General features: G+C 40.1%; 1 protein-coding gene across 1 annotated transcript; it reads right to left on the bottom strand.

The window, feature by feature from the left end:
• Positions 1–6,465: 6,465 nt before the first annotated feature.
• Positions 6,466–10,393, bottom strand: LOC147602721 (uncharacterized). The gene is made up of 3 exons (XM_086797603.1): positions 9,323–10,393; positions 6,885–7,460; positions 6,466–6,798 (listed from the first exon to the last, which is right to left on the bottom strand). The coding sequence occupies exons 1-3, from the start codon at positions 10,391–10,393 to the stop codon at positions 6,466–6,468; spliced, it is 1,980 nt and encodes a 659-aa protein (XP_086653729.1).
• Positions 10,394–21,576: the final 11,183 nt, after the last annotated feature.

Raw genomic sequence — 21,576 nt, 5'->3', positions numbered from 1 at the left:
ATCATCATCAAGAGTCTCAATTCATCCACCAACCCATCCATTGGGTGTCTCACAAGTATCGAGGTTAAAGTAGATTCCTTTGGTTTCTACTCTAAAGGATATGGAAGCAATGCAACTTGCTCATCAGCTAGGATATAAGGACGACTACATAAATGGTCGTGTAGCTAGACACTTCATAAAAAACCTTCAAAAATTGTACTTTCCATGAAAATGATGTGACACAAAAATAATACACTCTTTTCTACAACTTGTACCTTGGTGTTTATAAATGCGTTCAACATCAGAGAGACTAGCTCAAGATTTCTGGATTGTGATTTCATGGAAGAATTGATTGTATTATATACAAGCTCCTCAATGAAGAATGATATTCTAAATGTAATTTGATGGAGAAAATGTGTTTTTATGAAAAGGTATACTAATTGTGCTTTGATATTAAATGAATGCGTGCATGAATGCAAAATATACTAGAAAAGTTTAAATCTCAAATTAGTCTCGGTATTGTTGTTTTGAATTTTATTTTCAAGTATATTGTTGAAGTTATATTGGAAGAAGCAATTTCTTGTATGGTAGCTAGAATGCTTGAATCAATTCCAATTGCATTACTTTGATCCAAATATTTGTCTAAAGTGTTGGATCTTTTGATGTTTTACCACATGGTCAAATATATAGGAAGAATTTTTTTTGTATCATATAGCTACAATGCTTTTGCCAATTGCAATTGCACTGCTTTGATTGAAATATTGGTATGACTCATATTATCAAAGGTATCAAGTTGGTGTCTATTGATATTTGGCCACATGGTCGAATATTTTTCCTCTTAAAATATGTTTTTCTAAGTATGATCTACACATATGTCCTATATGCATATTAATGTGGGAAATGTTGTAGCATGTGTGTATGGAAATATATTCTAAAATGTTCATTGCAACTATATGCATTGTTGCTTCTTAATTCAATAGTCCTATAATATTATCTTTTGTGATCTTTGGCCACACGGTCAAAAATATACTTTTATGAAGTATCTTGTGGTCATGTAGCTAGACACTTCATTAAAAAACTTTAGAATTTTACCTTCCACAAAAATGATGTGACAAGGCAACAATACATTCATGTCTCTAACTTCTTTCAACATTGGAGACTAGCTCAAGTTTTTTGGGTTGTGATTTCATAGAAGACTTGATTGTTTTGTAAACAAGATCATCGTGGAAGAGTGATATTCTAACTATATTTTGATGGAGAGAACAGGCTTTGATGAAAAAATATACCAACTATGCTCTAATATTAAATGACTGCAGTATGAATGCAAAGTATACTAGATATATTAAATCTCAAATTAGTCTCATTATTGTTGTTTTGATTTTTATTTTCAAGGGTAACATAGATATCCTTTTTCCAACTTAGAAACATTCAGCACAAATATAGACAAAAAGAATATAGTGTGCTTTGATCTCAAATAATTATAAGTAATATTTTTTGGGATTTTCTTTTCGAGACTATTAACCACACATACATATTCTTTCCAACTTACTAGAAAGAGCTAACCAGAATTATAACCATATTATTATATTGTATGGCGACTATGCATATGTAGTCAAAGGTCAAGGGTTGGGGAGAGAGAGAGAGAGAGAGAGAGAGATAGAGAGAGCATTGATGTCCAAGCATCATGTATTAATATAAAGTGAGAGAGAGAGAGAGAGAGATAGATAGAGAGAGCATTGATGTCCAAGCATCATGTATTAATATAAAGTGAAGTAAAGAAGGAATTCCTAAGGAAAACACACATACTCTATAGTTTTCTAGTTATTTTTTCAACATTTAATTTGCTTTATTCTCATAGATAAGGTAAACTTTTAGGTTTGGCTATAAAAATACAAATATTTCTATACAAAATGCACAAAAAATAGGTCTATTTCTCAAAGTGGGACTTAGGAAATTCCCAAATTCTCCAATATGGTGTTAACGCTTCTCTTGTTATTCTACCCATTCCCATCTCGATTCCACTAGCGGAACGAGGTCGACTTTGGAGACATAGGTTGTGTTTCGGAGCGATTTGAAGTGAATTTTACATGGGAAATGCTATGTTCGTAGCTACGTTTGCTAACCTGTGACTTAGTATTTTATGAGTAAAAAACTAAGAAAAGTGGTGGATTTGGTGGTTGTCTTGTCTCACGAGTAAATTTATTTCAACTAGCAGATGATGGAGTGCTTATAGAGGGGAAGGTTTTATATACATGTTCTTCTGATTAGTTTTCACGGTCATACACTCGAGATATAGTTGTACTACAACTACTTCAAGTTCATAAAATACAAAACCAAAAAACAATATTTAAAGCAAAAAAGATCAAAACAACATCCACCTGCTCTAACATACTTGCTCATCCATACCGGATCCCTTGCACTCATATAACTTAGTGACAAATCGATTAATGATATGTTTGAGCTACAAACTTCAAGTGATTGTAGTATAGCTATATCTCGAGTGTATGACCGTACCAACTGATCAAAAGAACATAAAACCTTCACCTCTATAAGCACTCTATCATCTGGTAGTTAGAATAATATGTCGTGATTCTTTTCTTGATTTTTATTTACATGTTCACATGTAACTACATAAATTGCATCATAGATGCCACTATATAAATTACCTGCAACTAAAACTCTACAATCTTCTATGGAGGACTAAAAAGAAAATTATTTGCTTCCATGAACCAATTATCATAGTGTAAACTACCTACATGACCTTATGTAGCTACATCCTTTGTCCCAGCAAAGAAAATATGGTCAATAAAACTATCAAGGAACATACAAGCTTCAAGAACTTATTGCTTGAATGGTGTTTCTATGTCATTATCAAATAGCCTAAGTACGTAAAGTGACTAAAAACAACATCAAGATAATTATAAATTCAACTACACAATTAATAACTTCAATAAATACAAGATATGTATAACTTCTACTATACAAATAAACTTTGACAAAAGACTTCTTGATACCTTGCTGTGTAGCCAACAATAAAAGTAAATCAAATTAAACTTCATTAGTACCAATGCAAACATTGCATAAAAATAAAGTCGCTCTCTTAAACTATGTTCCAAGGGTACATTTGTGCTATATAACATACATATTTATGGTCCATATTCTCACTACTTAGTATTCATAACAATAATGTGATTGTTCAACCTCCTCAAATATAATGAAAATTGTATTTCTATCTTTACTAAGGATAAGCAAGGAAAAGAAAACTATGCTGCAATGATATTTTTGTGTTGCATAACAAATATATTCATGATCCATATTCTCACTACTTAGTATTCATAACAATGATGTGACAGTTCAACCTCAAACATAATGAAATTTTTACCTAAATCTCTTCCAAGAGAATGGTCGTTAAGACAAACCGACGACTGATAATCATTGACAAGGAGAAAGAACTTTCTTAAACAATTTTGCAAGTTGGCTGTTGCTGTCAAAAAATACAGTTCCTCAATCTACTGATTTTAATCAAAACATAGGTGAGAATCAGCTATTTAATGCTTGACCAATCAAGGTTTGACTGAGAGAATATTTGTTCTTCATTTGGAGCATTTTTCAATCATTGTTTGGACTGTTTTTCGAAGTCTTTTGATGCCCATTCTTGAGGTGTACAAAGGGTAAGAATTCAATCAACACTTGCTTGCATTTAAGAGGTTCCTTTTCGTCTCCTTCCATTTGGCTGTGTAGCCTATGCACATAGGGGCTTGCCATTTTTGTAGAGTTTCTAAAACCAAAATTATAAAGCAACTTGCTTTACCAATAAAAAACAAAAATGTAAACCCACTTCCCTGTATTTGTTCAAGGTGCTGGAGTCTTGCTCGTGACGGCGATACCGCAAAGGATGGGAGATGACTGCCGCTCCAGCCCGATCAACCAACCGAAGGTACTAACTCCGTCCATCATATACAATCTTGTGTAAATCTATGTGCTATCTTCAGATTCACAAGCTGTCCAGAAATCAGACGGTTAAACTCACGATCAGTTCTGAACTAACTCCACAAATCTGCCCATCACATATGTTTTCAAATGTATATGTCCCGATTGGAATACACCGTGAACCCTTTTCAATCCGGCCTGTGATATTTCATAAGTGGTCACGCTTTACGGCCTGTTCTAAGCTTTGCCGCCATCTTCATATTCATGATCTCATTCATTATAGTCACGGCCTGTCAAAAATGGAGCTGCGCTCATCTTATGGTCATGACATGTTCTAGGATACATGCACAATTTCCAGTAACGGCTTGTAATCGCAGATTCTTTCACGTAAGGTCACAGATTGTTCAAAGTCACGCACTTATGGCCTGGTCGCATTATGGATTTCATCCAGCTATCCAGCTCAAACAACCGGTGCCCCTTCCGGTAATGATGTGATTTGGGTGCAGTAGAAAGGTGAAATGATTGCACGTGAAAAGACAGCTTCAGAGCAGCCCCCAGCCATTTGAGTTGCTCCAAATCCCTACCCTCTACTTAAGCAGTTCATTCAACTATTTAACTGTCAAATCCATCTTTTCAACGTCAAATCAATGCATTAAGTGCACCAGTACTGTTGAGGGGTAACCGGAAGGGGCACCGGTTGTTTTAGATAGCTGGATGAAATCCATAATGCGACCAGGCCCTTATACATCGTTGTCTTCAAAATTACGTGCTATCAAAGTCATGTCCTGTTCTGAATAGTGTCGCTTGTAAAATCTCTGATTTCAGGATTGAACCGCGTTTCAGAATCGCACCATATGCATAATAATCACGGCTTGTTCATAATTAAGGCGGCCTGTTCAAAGTCATCACGCCCAATTTTGAATTGAATCGTGCGCCCAATTCTTTTTTTTTTTTTAAAAGTAGGCGTTTAGGAAGCGGGCTTAGTACCCATGGGACCCCCCTTATCCCACAAAGGAGGGGAAAGCTTCAAGGGTGAGGCATCAATCGGGGTAGCCAGCAGGGTTCGAACCCATGACCTGGGTTTTGACAACGAATCACCTTAACAACTGAGCTACTGCCCGATGATAGTTGCGTGCGCCCAATTCTGCCTCACCTCCTATTCAGAAAAATCACGCGCTATCATAATCACGTCACGTTTTCAATTACGCTGCCCAAATTCAAAAAGACGCGGCCTGTGCAGATTTGTCGCAGTTCAGATTTGTGGTGGCCTGTTCATAATTGTGCGACTATTCTGATCATGCTAACATAATCCTCCTGTGTAATCTGTTGTCCATTGCAGAATTACGCCTAACGTAAATCACCTCCACTCAGAATAGAGTCGCCCGTTACCAAATTCACCCGCCCCTATTTTATCATAAACCGCACCCTGTTCCAGAATCGCATCAACTCTGATACCAGTGTGAAGGTTCCTGCCTTCATGCTCCTTCTAAAGCTTCGTAATAGAGGGCTTCTTCTCTGCTTTCCACCCAGCCACGAACCTGGAAGGTCTGCTGTGTATTCCCTGATAGCATGTACGTGGGTAGTTTCTCTCTCCACCCTCTTCACCACAGCCTAGATTCTCCCACACAGCCCAACACCTACAAGTGGCTATTCCTCTGAGTGCCATGTGTCTCCATAGTCCTTGCCATTAAACCCCTCTTTTGGGTTCATCCTGTGCACCCTTCTAATTAATGCCTAGGCCTAGTAATTTCCCCCCAGACCCTAGCCTTCAATAGCCACACATGCAAGTGTTGTCAAGCCCTCATGGTTTCCCCCTTAATACCAATGCTACGGTATTACAGGTGACATAACATTCCCTCCCCCTTAGAGAATGTTTACGTCCTCGAAAACAAAATTGGGAAACCGCCTTTGGAGTTTGCTTACCATTTCCCAAGTTGAACTCTCTTCAGGTCTATCTTTCCACTTAATTAGACATTCTTGGAATATAGAATGCCTTGTTCTTTTTTCCCGTATATCCAAAATCTTTTCCGGTTCATGAGTTAAAGTTGGAGGCTCCATGAGTTCAACAAGGACTTCATCTCCAATGAGATTGTCATCATCTCCTAATTTTCTTTTTAGCCTTCCAACATGAAACACTGGATGTAACCTACATACGTCTGGTAAGGCTAGTTTGTAAGCAACTTCTCCAATTCTTTTAAGTAGTGGAAATGGTCCACAATACCTAGGAGATAACTTTGAACATTTACCCGTCTTAAGGGTTTGTAAAGATTCTGGCACTTTAAGATAGACTTTCTCATCCTCTGCAAACTCTAGCTTTCTACGGTGAGGGTTTGCATAACTTCTGGCCCGATCTTGAGCCCTTTTAATGCTATCTTTAGCTAGGTTAAGCATTTGATTCATATCCTCAAGAAAGTCTATGGCTGCCTGAACCTTCTCTTTTTCGAGTCCCACTGCCATAGGGGCTCTAGGTTGAAATCCATACATCAACATGAATGGACTAAAACCTGTTGTAGAATTTTTGGCACTGTTATATGCAAATTCTAATATGGGTAAATACTATTCCCAATTAGTTTGCCTTTTACTTACATATGCACGAAGCATATCTTCAATGATTTGATTGACCCTTTCAGTTTGACCATCCGTCTGTGGATGATCCACAGTGCTCATATTTAAAGTAGTTTTCAACCTCTTAAAAACAGCCCTCCAAAAGTGACTGTTAAATTTGCTATCCTGGGCACTAACAATACCGGCTGGTAGCCCATATAACCTATAAATGTGCTCAACAAAGAGCCTTGCTAATTCAAGAGTTTTAACCTTTTCATTGGTTGGAATGAAATGAACCATCTTCATCAATCGATCCACAATTACCCACACAGAGTCATGCCCCCTCTGTGTCAGGTAATCCAACAATAAAATCCATGGAGATACTTTCCCATTTGCCAGACAGAATCTCCAATGGGTAGGAGACCTCCTACCTTCAGTCGTTCGGCCCTATTGACCTGGCATTTTTGGCACTTCAATACATAATCTTGGACGTCCTTATTTATTCCAAGCCAAAAGAATTGCCTCTTCAGAAGTGCAAAAGTCTTATGAATTCCTGGGTGTCCAGCACTTGGACTATCATGACATTCAAAAAGAATTTGGCGCCTGATGCCATCATTGTCCGGGACACATACTCTACCTTTGTAGAGCAGGTAGCCATCTTCAATACTATATTTTTTCCATTTGAGTCCTTGATCACCAACCTGTGGTGTGTCACCATTACTTTGTGACTCCTCAGTGAAAGCCTCTTTTCCTGTTAGATCCCTTATCTTAATGGCTTTCCATATTTCGGAATAGTGAGGATCAAACTCACATTTTCCTTTTAATGACCAAAGGAAATCGCTTTTGAACTGAGTAAAACTCAATTCACTTACAATTGGCATTCGGCTTAGGGAATCTGCTACCACATTGAATTTCCCCTTCCGATATGTCAAATGGATGTCAAACTCCTGCATCAATTCAGCCCATCGACCTTTTCTTCCTTTAAGTTCTGGCTGATTACAAAGCCACTGCTTTCTTGATCAAAAATGATCTCAAATTTGGCACCATATAAATAATGCCTCCATTTCTTCAAAGCATATACTATAGCATACAACTTCTTCTCATATGCTGAATAATTCTACTGGGCACGGTCTAACTTCTTGCTTTCAAAAGCCACTGGTCGACCCTTTTGTATTAGTACCGCCCCAATAGCAAAATTACTAGCATATGTTTCAACCACAAAGAGTTCATTGGAATCTACTACTTTTAAAATTGGAGCTGTAGCTATAGCCACTTTTAGTTTTTCAATACTTATCCTCTGAGGTTCATCCCATGTGAAGGTACTGCCCTTCCCCTTAAGCTGATCCGTCATCGGGACAGCAATCTTAGCATAGTTTTGGATGAACTTCCTATAGAATCCAGATAATCCTAAGAATATCTGTAATTCCTCCAAATTAGTTGGATGTGGCCATTCTAATATAGCCCTTACTTTTTCTGGATCCATACGAATCCCTTCTTGGGAAATAATATGTCCCAAGTATTTCACTTCTTTTGCAAAAAATTCACACTTGGATTCCTTGCCAAAAAGAGAGTGACTGCGAAGCAAATGAAACACTTTACGCAAATGTTCAATATGCTTTTTCTTTGTTTTACTGTAGATGAGGATATCGTCCAAAAATACAACAGCAAACTTCCCTAAATATGGCCGTAAGACACTATTCATAAGTGTCATGAAAGTTGCTAGAGCATTGGTTAATCCAATGGCATCACTCTAAACTGATAATGCCCATGTTTAGTACAACGGAAGGCTGTTTTAGGAATATCGGGTTCACTAATCCGTACTTGATGATATCCAGATCTTAAATCTAATTTAGTAAAATACTTTGCCCCTTGAAGCTGATCAAAGCGCTCATCAATTTGAGGCATAGAGAATTTATTCTTTATGGTGATTTTATTTAATGCTCGGTAATCTATGCACAAACGCATAGATCCATCTTTCTTTTTTACCAGTAAAACTGGTGAAGACCAAGGTGAATTACTAGGTTGAATTTGGCCTTTTCTAAGATATTCAGTTAATTGTCTTTCAACCTCATTTTGTTCCGTTTGACTAAGTCTCTAAGGAGGTTTGCATACAGGAGTAGATCCTGGAATTATTTCTATTTTATGATCTACTTCGCTCTCTGGTGGCAAATCATCAGGCAAATCAAACGGAAAAACATCTTTAAATTCAACCAGTAAATCATCAAAAGCTATTTTAAGCTTTTTAACATTACTTAATAAAATTTTATCCTTTTCAAATTGAGCATAAACATCATCACCAAAAAGTTCACAAAGATATACCTCATATTCTTCGGACTGATGTAGAAGTCTTTCCAACTCCATTGAACAAATAAGTGGAGAGTTAGATACACTATGTTCCCCTTGGATCTGGAAGACTCTACCATATTTCTCAAAAGTGATTGAGTTATTTAAATAACTCCATTGAAGACTATGCCCAAGCCCATATAGCCATTCCCAACCTAGGACAACATCAGTCCTGTCCAGGTGTATAATTTGAAAATCTAAGGTTTCCTTATACCCTTGAATATCCACCTCAATACCACGTATCATGGTATCCCACACTTTTTTGTCACTGCCCTTTGCGAGAAAGACCACATATTTCTGGGCACTAGGGCTCTCAGGCAACTTCAATTTCTTAACTAATGAATAGTTCAAGAAATTATGTGTTGCACAATCATCGACCATAATCCTAACTTTTTGCCTCTTGATATTTCCATGCATCCTCATCAAATCATGAAGACCAAAAGTGGGCTGCCACATTGCCGATGACAAACAACACATATGGAAGCTATCCTTGTGGGAGACTCTACCTCAGTGTACTTTTCAGTACCTTTAAGCAGCAAAACTTGCACCCTTGCTTATGTTGAGGTTTACCCGGGGCATTAGTTCCTGCCGTTTGATTCTTAAGGCAGTTCCAAGCAGAATGGCCTTTGCCCATACATCGAAAGCAAAGCTTTTCCTGCTTGGCCTTTTCATAATCTTCCTTTTTCAGAAGTGGATATTTCTGAGTTTGGATTTTCTTGGGTGTTTCTTGTGAAGTTCCCTGTTTAAAGGGTACCTTCCTTTTAAAACCAGAAGATTTGGTGAACTTTGGAACTAAACTACTTTGTTCCGCAGTTCCTACCTTAGACTTCGCCGTAGTATCATCATAAATCTGGGCAAACTTTATAGCTTCTTCAAAAGTCTTGGGAGAATTTCTTCTCACCTCGACTTTATAGGTGGCCGTAAGGCCTCTAACAAAACCCCTGATCTTCTTAAATTCATCAATTCCTTTTAATTTAAGGACTGCCTCTCTATAATTAGAAATATATTGAATTAAACTATTTTTGCCCATTTCACAGTTATCCCAAGCTTCCCAAGCTCTTTCTAGTTCATTTTCTGGTAAGAATTCTTTGAGGAAAGCTTGTTCAAACTCGGGCCAATATTTGGAAATTTTATTAGCTTCCCGGAGGCTCATCCACCACTTATATGCTTTATTGCCCAATGAGAGGCTGGCTTCCACGACTTGATTTTCAGGAGGGGTATTCCTGAGTCTATGGAAATCTTGCCACTTTTGTAAGAACGTATTAATCGCGTCCTTATTTCTTTCTTTTTCCTCTCCACTGTAAATGGGTGGTTTCAAGTCCTTTAAGATGTTAGAGGTCTCTCTCAACCCAGAGACTGACACCTCAGTGTGACTTGGAGGAGTTGGGGATTTTGGGCCCTGAGCTATCGATTGAGTATCGGATATTTTATTCAATGTGTCAGTTAGAGTTTTCAAAGAGCTATTAATAGTGGTTAACTGTTTTTCTATATTAGCTGTTCTAGACTCTAACTTAGTGAAATCCTCATAAGGAATTCCGTAATCCCCGTAATCTATTCCCTCCAAATCCATATCCTTGTCCTGAGGATCTTCGGCCATACGTTTACCTTTATCTAAGGTTGGCGAACTTCAGGCTCTATTTCCTGAGGTTCGGGGCTTGCCATTTTTGTAGAGTTTCTAAAACCAAAATTATAAAGCAACTTGCTTTACCAATAAAAAACAAAAATGTAAACCCACTTCCCTGTATTTGTTCAAGGTGCTGGAGTCTTGCTCGTGACGGCGATACCGCAAAGGATGGGAGATGACTGCCGCTCCAGCCCGATCAACCACCGAAGGTACTAACTCCGTCCATCATATACAATCTTGTGTAAATCTATGTGCTATCTTCAGATTCACAAGCTGTCCAGAAATCAGACGGTTAAACTCACGATCAGTTCTGAACTAACTCCACAAATCTGCCCATCACATATGTTTTCAAATGTATATGTCCCGATTGGAATACACCGTGAACCCTTTTCAATCCGGCCTGTGATATTTCATAAGTGGTCACGCTTTACGGCCTGTTCTAAGCTTTGCCGCCATCTTCATATTCATGATCTCATTCATTATAGTCACGGCCTGTCAAAAATGGAGCTGCGCTCATCTTATGGTCATGACATGTTCTAGGATACATGCACAATTTCCAGTAACGGCTTGTAATCGCAGATTCTTTCACGTAAGGTCACAGATTGTTCAAAGTCACGCACTTATGGCCTGGTCGCATTATGGATTTCATCCAGCTATCCAGCTCAAACAACCGGTGCCCCTTCCGGTAATGATGTGATTTGGGTGCAGTAGAAAGGTGAAATGATTGCACGTGAAAAGACAGCTTCAGAGCAGCCCCCAGCCATTTGAGTTGCTCCAAATCCCTACCCTCTACTTAAGCAGTTCATTCAACTATTTAACTGTCAAATCCATCTTTTCAACGTCAAATCAATGCATTAAGTGCACCAGTACTGTTGAGGGGTAACCGGAAGGGGCACCGGTTGTTTTAGATAGCTGGATGAAATCCATAATGCGACCAGGCCCTTATACATCGTTGTCTTCAAAATTACGTGCTATCAAAGTCACGTCCTGTTCTGAATAGTGTCGCTTGTAAAATCTCTGATTTCAGGATTGAACCGCGTTTCAGAATCGCACCATATGCATAATAATCACGGCTTGTTCATAATTAAGGCGGCCTGTTCAAAGTCATCACGCCCAATTTTGAATTGAATCGTGCGCCCAATTCTGCCTCACCTCCTATTCAGAAAAATCACGCGCTATCATAATCACGTCACGTTTTCAATTACGCTGCCCAAATTCAAAAAGACGCGGCCTGTGCAGATTTGTCGCAGTTCAGATTTGTGGTGGCCTGTTCATAATTGTGCGACTATTCTGATCATGCTAACATAATCCTCCTGTGTAATCTGTTGTCCATTGCAGAATTACGCCTAACGTAAATCACCTCCACTCAGAATAGAGTCGCCCGTTACCAAATTCACCCGCCCCTATTTTATCATAAACCGCACCCTGTTCCAGAATCGCATCAACTCTGATACCAGTGTGAAGGTTCCTGCCTTCATGCTCCTTCTAAAGCTTCGTAATAGAGGGCTTCTTCTCTGCTTTCCACCCAGCCACGAACCTGGAAGGTCTGCTGTGTATTCCCTGATAGCATGTACGTGGGTAGTTTCTCTCTCCACCCTCTTCACCACAGCCTAGATTCTCCCACACAGCCCAACACCTACAAGTGGCTATTCCTCTGAGTGCCATGTGTCTCCATAGTCCTTGCCATTAAACCCCTCTTTTGGGTTCATCCTGTGCACCCTTCTAATTAATGCCTAGGCCTAGTAATTTCCCCCCAGACCCTAGCCTTCAATAGCCACACATGCAAGTGTTGTCAAGCCCTCATGGTTTCCCCCTTAATACCAATGCTACGGTATTACAGGTGACATAACAGTAGACAACAATGTTCGAGTCATTAGGAGGTCTATGGTAGCGAGAAGAAGGGAACCAGATGTTCTATTGATGCCTTCCTGCCAAGTCGGAAGTGGGTTTGTCTGCCTGAGGTTGTATATTTGAGAGGGCAGAATGCGGTGGTTGCGATGAAGCATTACAACAATATACGGCTTGATGGAAAGCCTTTGAAGATAGAGCTCATTAGTTCAAACTTGTGGAGGTTTAAGCATTGCATAGGGAAGCAAACATACCCAGAACAACATTCGCGACAAGAAACGATTGCAATAGCTAACAAATTGTGAAGTAGCGTTGAAATATTTGAGAGAGGAGCTACCTAAAGTGCCTTTCAAATGTAGCACTAAAAAATAGAAGGTCCATCTTGGTCAAAATCGGAGTCTCAAAGCAGCTGAAGGTGACTACTAGTGAGTGTCTTGGAGTAGAAACTTTGCTTCAACTCCTAAAGAATTACTCCAGTAATAACAAGTTGAAGACAACAATTACTGTCAGCATTGTTGGTCTTCCAAATGTTGGCAAAAGCAGTATGATCAACAGCATGAAAAGAATGAGGGTGGTAAATGTAGGTGCAACGCCATGTGTTACCACAGTATTGCAAGGATTCAACATTGGGCTTGCAGCATCTCGTACATCCAATTAAACATGAGCTAAACCTGAATTAGGTATGTTTGTGTTTGCTATGCCACAATTGATTATTTGAAAGGAATCGAGCTAGCTGCTACAAATATGGAGCAATATGAAAGTGCATTGCAATGCATATGCCAAGCTGTTGAGGCCACTTGTCAAAGCTATCGTTCACCTCCGTGAAGACCAAGTAAGGGGACTCCATTTCTTCTCCTTCATCTATTTCTTTTTATTTGTTTCTTTGCAAGTTGGAAGAAGGCATAGCCCACTGGAATAGTGAAGGTTGAAGTGTGCCTAGGGTATAGGAATTGGCTTGCAAGTAATAAAAATACACTCAAAAAATTCAAAGATTGGGGCACTTGGTTGTGTGATACTGGAGGTGTTAATGCCCGGTGTGGTTGTGGGTTGATGCCCCATTCCTCACATATTGTGAGAGGACATAACAGTGATCTGAAAATTTCAATTTGTTGCATTTGGTGAGGTGAGTGCACCTTGGAAAAGTGGCCTGCACATGCCTTACAGAAAATTATAGAACTACATTTTGGTGCTTGGTTGATGCCCAAAAGTGGAAGGTGTTGATGCATTATATGCCCAATAATTTTCAGAATTTGATGCCACAAGTTGTGTTGCATTTGAAAGAGTAATTGCCCTTGCTGTAATTAATTTTTTGAGATGACTACAACCTCTCAAGTAACTCAAACTATAGGAGATAAATTGACCAAGGAAGTTCTAGAGTGTGTGGTCATACAGGATGGAGAATTTCCTGATCGGTAAAGGTTTACGGGATCTCATTCCGAGTGAAGATGAGTGCCCATATCTCCCAGAAGCTAATCCCATTGAGGATGAGAAAAGAGAGTACAAGGCATGGATTGAGAAGTCCAGGAAAGTCCTTCATTGGATCTCTTTGTGCATTTCAGAAACATTGATCCCTCATATCAAGAATGCTCACACTCCTAAAGAGGCTTGGGACATTATACATAAAATGTATGGCACAAGTACAAAAGCAAGGAAGATGCACTAAAAAAGAGATTGCATGGTGTATGGAGAGGAAATAGATCCATCACTGACTATGTTGCTGAGATTAGACAGATTGTTGAGGACTTGGCCTCTATTAATTGTTCAATTGATGATGATGATCTTGTGTCTGTCACATTGAATGTCTTGGGACCCTTCTATCAATCACTTGATACCTCTATATCAGTCAGAGGAGTGATGCCCAACTTTGAGGAGCTTGTAGCTCTATGTATGACATAGGAAGTGAAGCTACACTAGATGTAACCTACATCCCTCTGGTAAGGCTAGTTTGTAAGCAACTTCTCCAATTCTTTTAAGTATTGGGAATGGTCCACAATACCTAGGAGATAACTTTGAACATTTACCCATCTTAAGGGTTTGTGAAGATTCTGGCACTTTAAGATAGACTTTCTCATCCTGTGCAAACTCTAACTTTCTACGGTGAGGGTTTGCATAACTTCTCGCCTGATCTTGGGCCCTTTTAATGCGATATTTAGCTAAGTTAAGCATTTGATTCATATCCTAAAGAAAGTCTCTGGCTGCCTGAACCTTTTCTTTTTCGAGACTCACTGCCATAGGGGCTCTAGGTTGAAATCCATACATCAACATGAATGGACTAAAACCTGTTTTGCAGAATGTTTGGCACTGTTATATGCAAATTCTAATATGGGCAAATATTGTTCTCAATTAGTTTGCCTTTTACTTACATATGCACGAAGCATATCTTCAATGATTTGATTGACCCTTTCAGTTTGACCATCTGTTTGTGGATGATCCGCAGTGCTCATATTTAAAGTAGTTTCCAACCTCTTAAAAACAGCCCTCCAAAAGTGATTGTTAAATTTGCTATCCCGATCACTTACAATACCGGCTGGTAGCCCATATAACCTGTAGATGTGCTCAACAAAGAGCCTTGCTAATTCAGGAGTTTTAACCTTTTCATTGGTTGGAATAAAATGAGCCATCTTGGTTAATCTATCCACAATTACCCACATAGAGTCGTGCCCCCTCTGTGTCTTAGGTAATCCAACAATAAAATCCATGGAGATACTTTCCCATTTGCCAGATGGAATCTCCAATGGGTGTAGGACACCTCCTACCTTCAGTCGTTCGGCCTTATTGACCTCGCATTTTTGGCACTTCAATACATAATCTTGGACGTCCTTATTTATTTGAGGCCAAAAGAATTGCCTCTTCAGAAGTGCATAAGTCTTCTGAATTCCTGGGTGTCCAGCACTTGGACTATCATGACATTCAAAAAGCATTTGGTGCCTGATGTCATCATTGTCCGAGACACATACTCTACCTTTGTAGATTAGATGGAATGTGCTTGAATTTGCTTTTTAGTTCTAGCTATTGCAAATGTCATAAGTTGCCAACATCTACTGTAAGACATAGATAAACACTATAAGAAGCTTGTACAATATGTTACAATTGTAAATGCATCAATTGCAGTCGGAAATGGTTTAGAAATCACTTGTTTTTTATTGGGTATTTAGGCAATCATTTTAAAAAAATTTAATGCAACTTGAATCTCGCAAATAATAATTAAAGCATCTTCGATACTATATGTTTTCCATTTGAGTCCTTGATCACCAACCTGTGGTGTGTCACCATTACTTTGTGACTCCTCAGTGAAAGCCTCCTCTTTTCTTGTTAGATCCCTTATCTTAATGGCTTTCCATATCTCAGAAAAGTGAGGATCAAACTCACAATTTCCTTTTAATGACTCAAGGAAATCACTTTTGAATTGAGTGAAACTCAATTCACTTACAATTGGCATTCGGCTTAGGGAATCTGCTACCACATTGAATTTCCCCTTCTGATATGTCAATTGGATGTCAAACTCCTGCATCAATTCAGCCCATCGAGCTTTTCTTCCTTTAAGCTCTGGCTGATTACAAAGCCACTTAATGCTTTCCTGATCAAAAATGATCTCAAATTTGGCACCATATAAATAGTGCCTCCATTTCTTCAAAGCATATACTATAGCATACAACTCCTTCTTATATGCTGAATAATTCTGTTGGGCATGGTCTAACTTCTTGCTTTCAAAAGCTATTGGTCGACCCTTTTGTATTAGTACCGCCCCAATAGCAAAATTACTAGCATCTGTTTCAACCACAAAGGGTTCATTGGGATCTACTACTTTTAAAATTGGAGCTGTAGCTATAGCCACTTTTAATTTTTCAATACTTATTCTCTGAGGTTCATCCCATGTGAAGGTACTTTCCTTCCCCTTAAGTTGATCCGTCATCGGACAGCAATCTTAGCATAGTTTTTGATGAACTTCCTATAGAATCCAGATAATCCTAAGAATATCTGTAATTCCTCCAAATTAGTTGGATGTGGCCATTCTAATATAGCCCTTACTTTTTCTGGATCCATACGAATCCCTTCTTGGAAAATAATATGTCCCAAGTATTTCACTTCTTTTGCAAAAAATTCACACTTGGATTCCTTTGCAAAAAGAGAGTGACTGCGAAGCAATTGAAACACTTTACGCAAATGTTCAATATGCTTTTTCTTTGTTTTACTGTAGATGAGGATATCGTCCAAAAATACAACAACAAACTTCCCTAAATATGGCCTTAAGACACTATTCATAAGTGTCATGAAGGTTGTTGGAGCATTGGTTAATCCAAATGGCATCACTCTAAACTGATAATGCCCATGTTTAGTACGGAAGGCTGTTTTAGGAACATCTGGTTCGCTAATCCGTACTTGATGATATCCAGATCTTAGATCTAATTTAGTAAAATATTTTGCCCCTTGAAGCTGATCAAAGAGCTCATCAATACGAGACATAGGATATTTATTCTTTATGGTAATTTTATTTAATGCTCGGTAATCTATGCACAAACGCATAGATCCATCTTTTTTCTTCACCACAGTAAAACTGGTGAAGACCAAGGTGAATTACTAGGTTGAATTTGGCCTTTTCTAAGATATTCAGTTAATTGTCTTTCAACCTCATTTTGTTCCGTTTGACCAAGTCTATAAGGAGGTTTGCATACAGGAGTAGATCCTGGAATTATGTCTATTTTATGATCTACTTTTCTCTGGTGGCAAATCATCAGGCAAATCAGACGAAAAAACATCTTTAAATTCAACCAGTAAATCATCAAAAGCTATTTTATGCTTTTCAACATTACTTAATAAAATTTTATCATTTTCAAATTGAGCATAAACATTATCACCAAAAAGTTCACAAAAATATACCTCATATTCTTCGGGTTGATGTAGAAGCCTTTCCAACTCCATTGAACAAATAAGTGGAGAGTTAGGTACACTATGTTCCCCTTGGATCTGGAAGACTCCACCATGCTTCTCAAAAGTGATTGAGTTGTTTAAATAACTCCGTTGATGACTATGTCCAAGCCCCTATAGCCATTCCTGGCCTAGGACAACATGAGTCCTATCCAAGTGCATAATTTGAAAATCTAAGATTTCCTTATACCCTTGAATATCCACCTCAATACCATGAATCATGGTATCCCACACCTTTTTGTCACTGCCCTTTGCGAGAGAGACCACATACTTGTGGGCATTGGGGCTCTCAGGCAACTTCAATTTCTTAACTAATGAATAGTCTAAGAAATTATGTGTTGCACAATCATCGATCATAATCCTAACTTTTTGCCCCTTGATATTTCCATGCATCCTCATCAAATCATGAGGACCAAAAGTGGGCTGCCACATTCCCGATGACAAACAACACATATGGGAGCTATCCTCGTAGTAGACCTCTACCTCGGTGTACTTTTCTCAGTACCTTTAAGCGGCAACACTTGCACCACATGGACTTACTTATGTTGAGGTTTAGCCGGGGCTTTAGTTCCCACCTTTTGATTCTTAGGACAGTTCCAAGCAGAATGGTCTTTGCCCATACATCGGAAGCAAAGCTTTTCCTACTTGGCCTTTTCATAATCCTCTTTTTTCAGAAGTGGATACTTCTGAGTTTGGATTTTCTCGGGTATTTCTTGTGAAGTTCCCTGTTTAAAGGGTACCTTCCTTTTAAAACCAGAAGATTTAGTGAACTTTGGAACGGAACTACTTTGTTCCGCAGTTCCTACCTTAGACTTCCCCGTAGTATCATCATAAATTTGGGCAAACTTTATAGCTTCTTCAAAAGTCTTGGGAGAATTTCTTCTCACCTCGACTTTATAGGTGTCGTTAAGGCCTCTAACAAAACCCCTGATCTTCTGAAATTCATCAATGCCTTTTTAGTTTAAGGACTACCTCCCTATAATTAGAAATATATTGAATTAAACTATTTTTGCCCATTTCACAGTTATCCCAAGCTTCCCAAGCTCTTTCTAGTGCATTTTCTGGTAAGAACTCTTTGAGGAAAGCTTGTTCAAACTTAGGCCAATATTTGGGAATTTTATTAGCTTCCCGGAGGCTCATCCACCACTTATATGCTTTATTGCCCAATGAGAGGCTGGCTTCCACGACTTGATTTTCAAGAGGGGTATTCTTGAGTCTATGGAAATCTTGCCACTTCTGTAAGAACGTATTAATCGCGTCCTTATTTCTTTCTTTTTCCTCTCCATTGTAAAAGGGAGTCCTTTAAGATGTTAGAGGTCTCTCTCAACCGAGAGACTGACACCTCAGTGTGACTTGGAGGAGTTGGGAATTTTGGGCCCTGAGCTATCGATTGAGTATCGGATATTTTATTCAATGTCTCAGTTAGAGTTTTCAGAGAGCTATTAATACTGGTTAACTGTTCTTCTATATTAGCTGTTCTAGACTCTAACTTAGCGAAATCCTCATAAGGAATTCCGTAATCCCCGTAGTCTATTCCCTCCAAATCCATATCCTCGTCCTGAAGATCTTGGGCTATACGTTTACCTTTATCTAAGGTATGACGAACTTCAGGTTCTATTTCCTGAGGTTCTGGGCTTGCCATTTTTGTAGAGTTTCTAAAACCAAAATTATAAAGCAACTTGCTTTACCAATAAAAAACAAAAATGTAAACCCACTTCCCTGTATTTGTTCAAGGTGTTGGAGTCTTGCTCGCGACGGCCATACCACAAAGGATGGGAGATGACTGCCGCTCCAGTCCGATCAAACCCCGAAGGTACTGACTCCGTCCAAGATATATAATCTTTTGCAGTTTTAGGTGGTATCTTCAAATCGACAGATTCTTCAGAAATCAAACATTTGAATATCTGATCAATTCTGAATTCTCTCTTCACCTTCACGTCTGACTTCCCAAATAATGCCCGTCTATATACTTGCAGACAAATACAAGCCGTTTTGGATCATTTCGTGATGCCTTTTCAACCCGGCCTGCTCTGTTTTCAACCAAGCCTGCTTTGTTTCATACGCTGTCATGTTGCACGGCCTATTTCAAAACTAAATGGCACATTTCTGTAAGCACGGCCTGCTATAACCAGACCTGTTCACAACGTCATGCGCAGTTTGAGCAACGGCCTGTTCATAAGTTCATGCGCACGTTGCAAATGGCGGCCGGTTCTCAGCTGTCCGCTTCACCCGTTACGTAAATGCATAAGAGTCACGGCCTAAACACAGTTCTGGATAGCACACTTCAAAAATTCGTTCACTGCACGTTGTAGCCGGTTGTGAGCCACACCATCTGTCCAATAGCCCGCTCGTCGCAACTTCTACGCGTATACAACGGCGTCTCCAAACTCACATTCGCAGCCCAAAATTACATGCGGTGTTCCAAAATTACGTCGCTTGTTCAAGTGCGCCTTCCAAAATCTGAATCACTTCATCGCCAACTGTTTGAATCGTGCGGCTTGTTCAGAGTCATGCGGCCTGTGCAAAATCATGCAACCTGTGCAGAATCATGCGGCCTGTTCTGATCACATCTAAATTTGACCGGCGACTCTTGTTCACTGACCGAACCTGTCAGCTCTAATACCAGTGTGAAATCTCCTATTGTACGTGCTTCAAGATAGAGGACTTACTCTGTATTTTCCACCCAGCCACGGACTAGATGCCCTTAGCTGTTTGCTCCTTTCTTTCTTAGCTGATACGTGGGTTCTTCTCTCTCCAAAACCCCCTTTCTATTCAACAAGCATCTAGATCCTCCCTCTCTACCCAACACTTGACAAGTGGTTATTTCCTAGGGTGCCATGTGTCCCTATGGACCATGCCATTAAACCCCTCTCAAGTTCTCCTAGTGCACCCTTTACTAATTAATGCCTAGGCCTAGGAATTTCCCCCTAGACCCTAGTCTTCAATAGCCACACATGCAAGTGTTGTCAAGCCCTCTTGGTTTCCCATTTTAATACCGATGCCACGGTATTACAGGTGACATAACATACTCCATCACTAAAAGGCAACATTCCCACCCCTTTTTACCTTGGAGACAAGTCCAGAGGTTTAAAAGCTCAAAATGCCAAAAGACTTTGACCAGAAGTGGCCAGCCATATTCAGAGCACTCAGAATGGTGCTATAGAAAATGTTTAGATGCCAAATTAAGAGACTGCTAAATTTCAGGATATCAACCAACTAAAGTGCTGCATTTTCTTTCATAGGCCACAACAAAATGGATTTCTAGGCAATACAAAATTGGATAACGAAAATATGCTAAGCTCCTCCAATGAACAATTCCAAAGAAGAGCAATAAGCTTGTGAAATAATACCATCCTGAGGATATTCAACACACAAAAGAGTGGTCGATCAAATTGTTTGTAAAAACAGCCAAGTGGTCATGCTTCCATATGGGCAAACAGAGATATAACAGGCGTTTTCCCCATGACAATGAGCTAACGTGCAAACCGTGTCCCATACATGGGCAACAAAAGTTGCCACTGAACTGTAATCAAGAAGCAGGTTGATAACCAAAAGATAGAAAATAAAATTCCTTTACGTTGTTGCCTTATTGCTCGCTGAAGCTTCGCTCCCGCCCCCCTGCTCGCGCTTAACTACTCGCCTTCCCCCCTCTCCCGCCATCGCGCCTGCTCACCCCCCCCTCCCCCCCGCCTGCTCTCGCGTCTGCCCCCCTCCCCCGCCTGCCTGTCCAGCGTGCCCCAGCGCTGCAGCGCCCTGCTGCTCCTCCTCTCCTTCGCGTTTTTCTCCAGTGCCCCGCCCCCCCCCCCCCCCCCCCCTTTTTTTCGCCGCCTTCGCCTTATCTCCCCCCCGCCCCCTCTTGCGCGCTGTTTCCGCCTCCCCCCTTGGGGTTTTGTTCTCTTCGCTGCCTTACCTCCCCCCCCCCTTTTTCTGATTTTGCCGTCCCCTGGGCTTTTCCCTTTTTTCGGTTTTTTTGCCTTCCGCCCTCCCCCTCCACCCTTGTGTGCAGCTCGGCTCTTGCAGGACTCTCCGCTTCGCTCCGCCTTCGACTTAGCTTCAGACTCTGATGGAGGCTCCTCCCATCCCACCTCAGAGGGACTCTCCCGCAGCCCCCTCGCCCGCCCCTGAGGATACCCCCATCAGGCTTTCTCTTTCGCTAGAAGAGGAAGCGAGCCTCACCGCAGAGGTGGAACGCCTCCAGGCACATTCCACCATCTGTCGTATAGTCGGCACTCACCCCAGTAGAGGGGAGATCCGGGATCTTCTCCAGGCCCGCCTTCTTGCAGATGTGGGCAAGATCCTGGACGTTCAGCTACTAGGCCGTGGTCATTACCAAATCGAGTTCAAGACTGCCCAGAGCGTGGCCAAGGTCCTCGCCATGAGTC

The sequence above is a fragment of the Cibotium barometz genome, chromosome 66 (genome assembly GCF_041138505.1).
Source record: "Cibotium barometz isolate CiBa-2024 chromosome 66, ASM4113850v1, whole genome shotgun sequence".
NCBI classification, from domain to species: Eukaryota; Viridiplantae; Streptophyta; class Polypodiopsida; order Cyatheales; family Cibotiaceae; genus Cibotium; species Cibotium barometz.
Note: the sequence above shows the minus strand (reverse complement) of the source record. Positions and strands in the feature narration are given on the sequence as shown.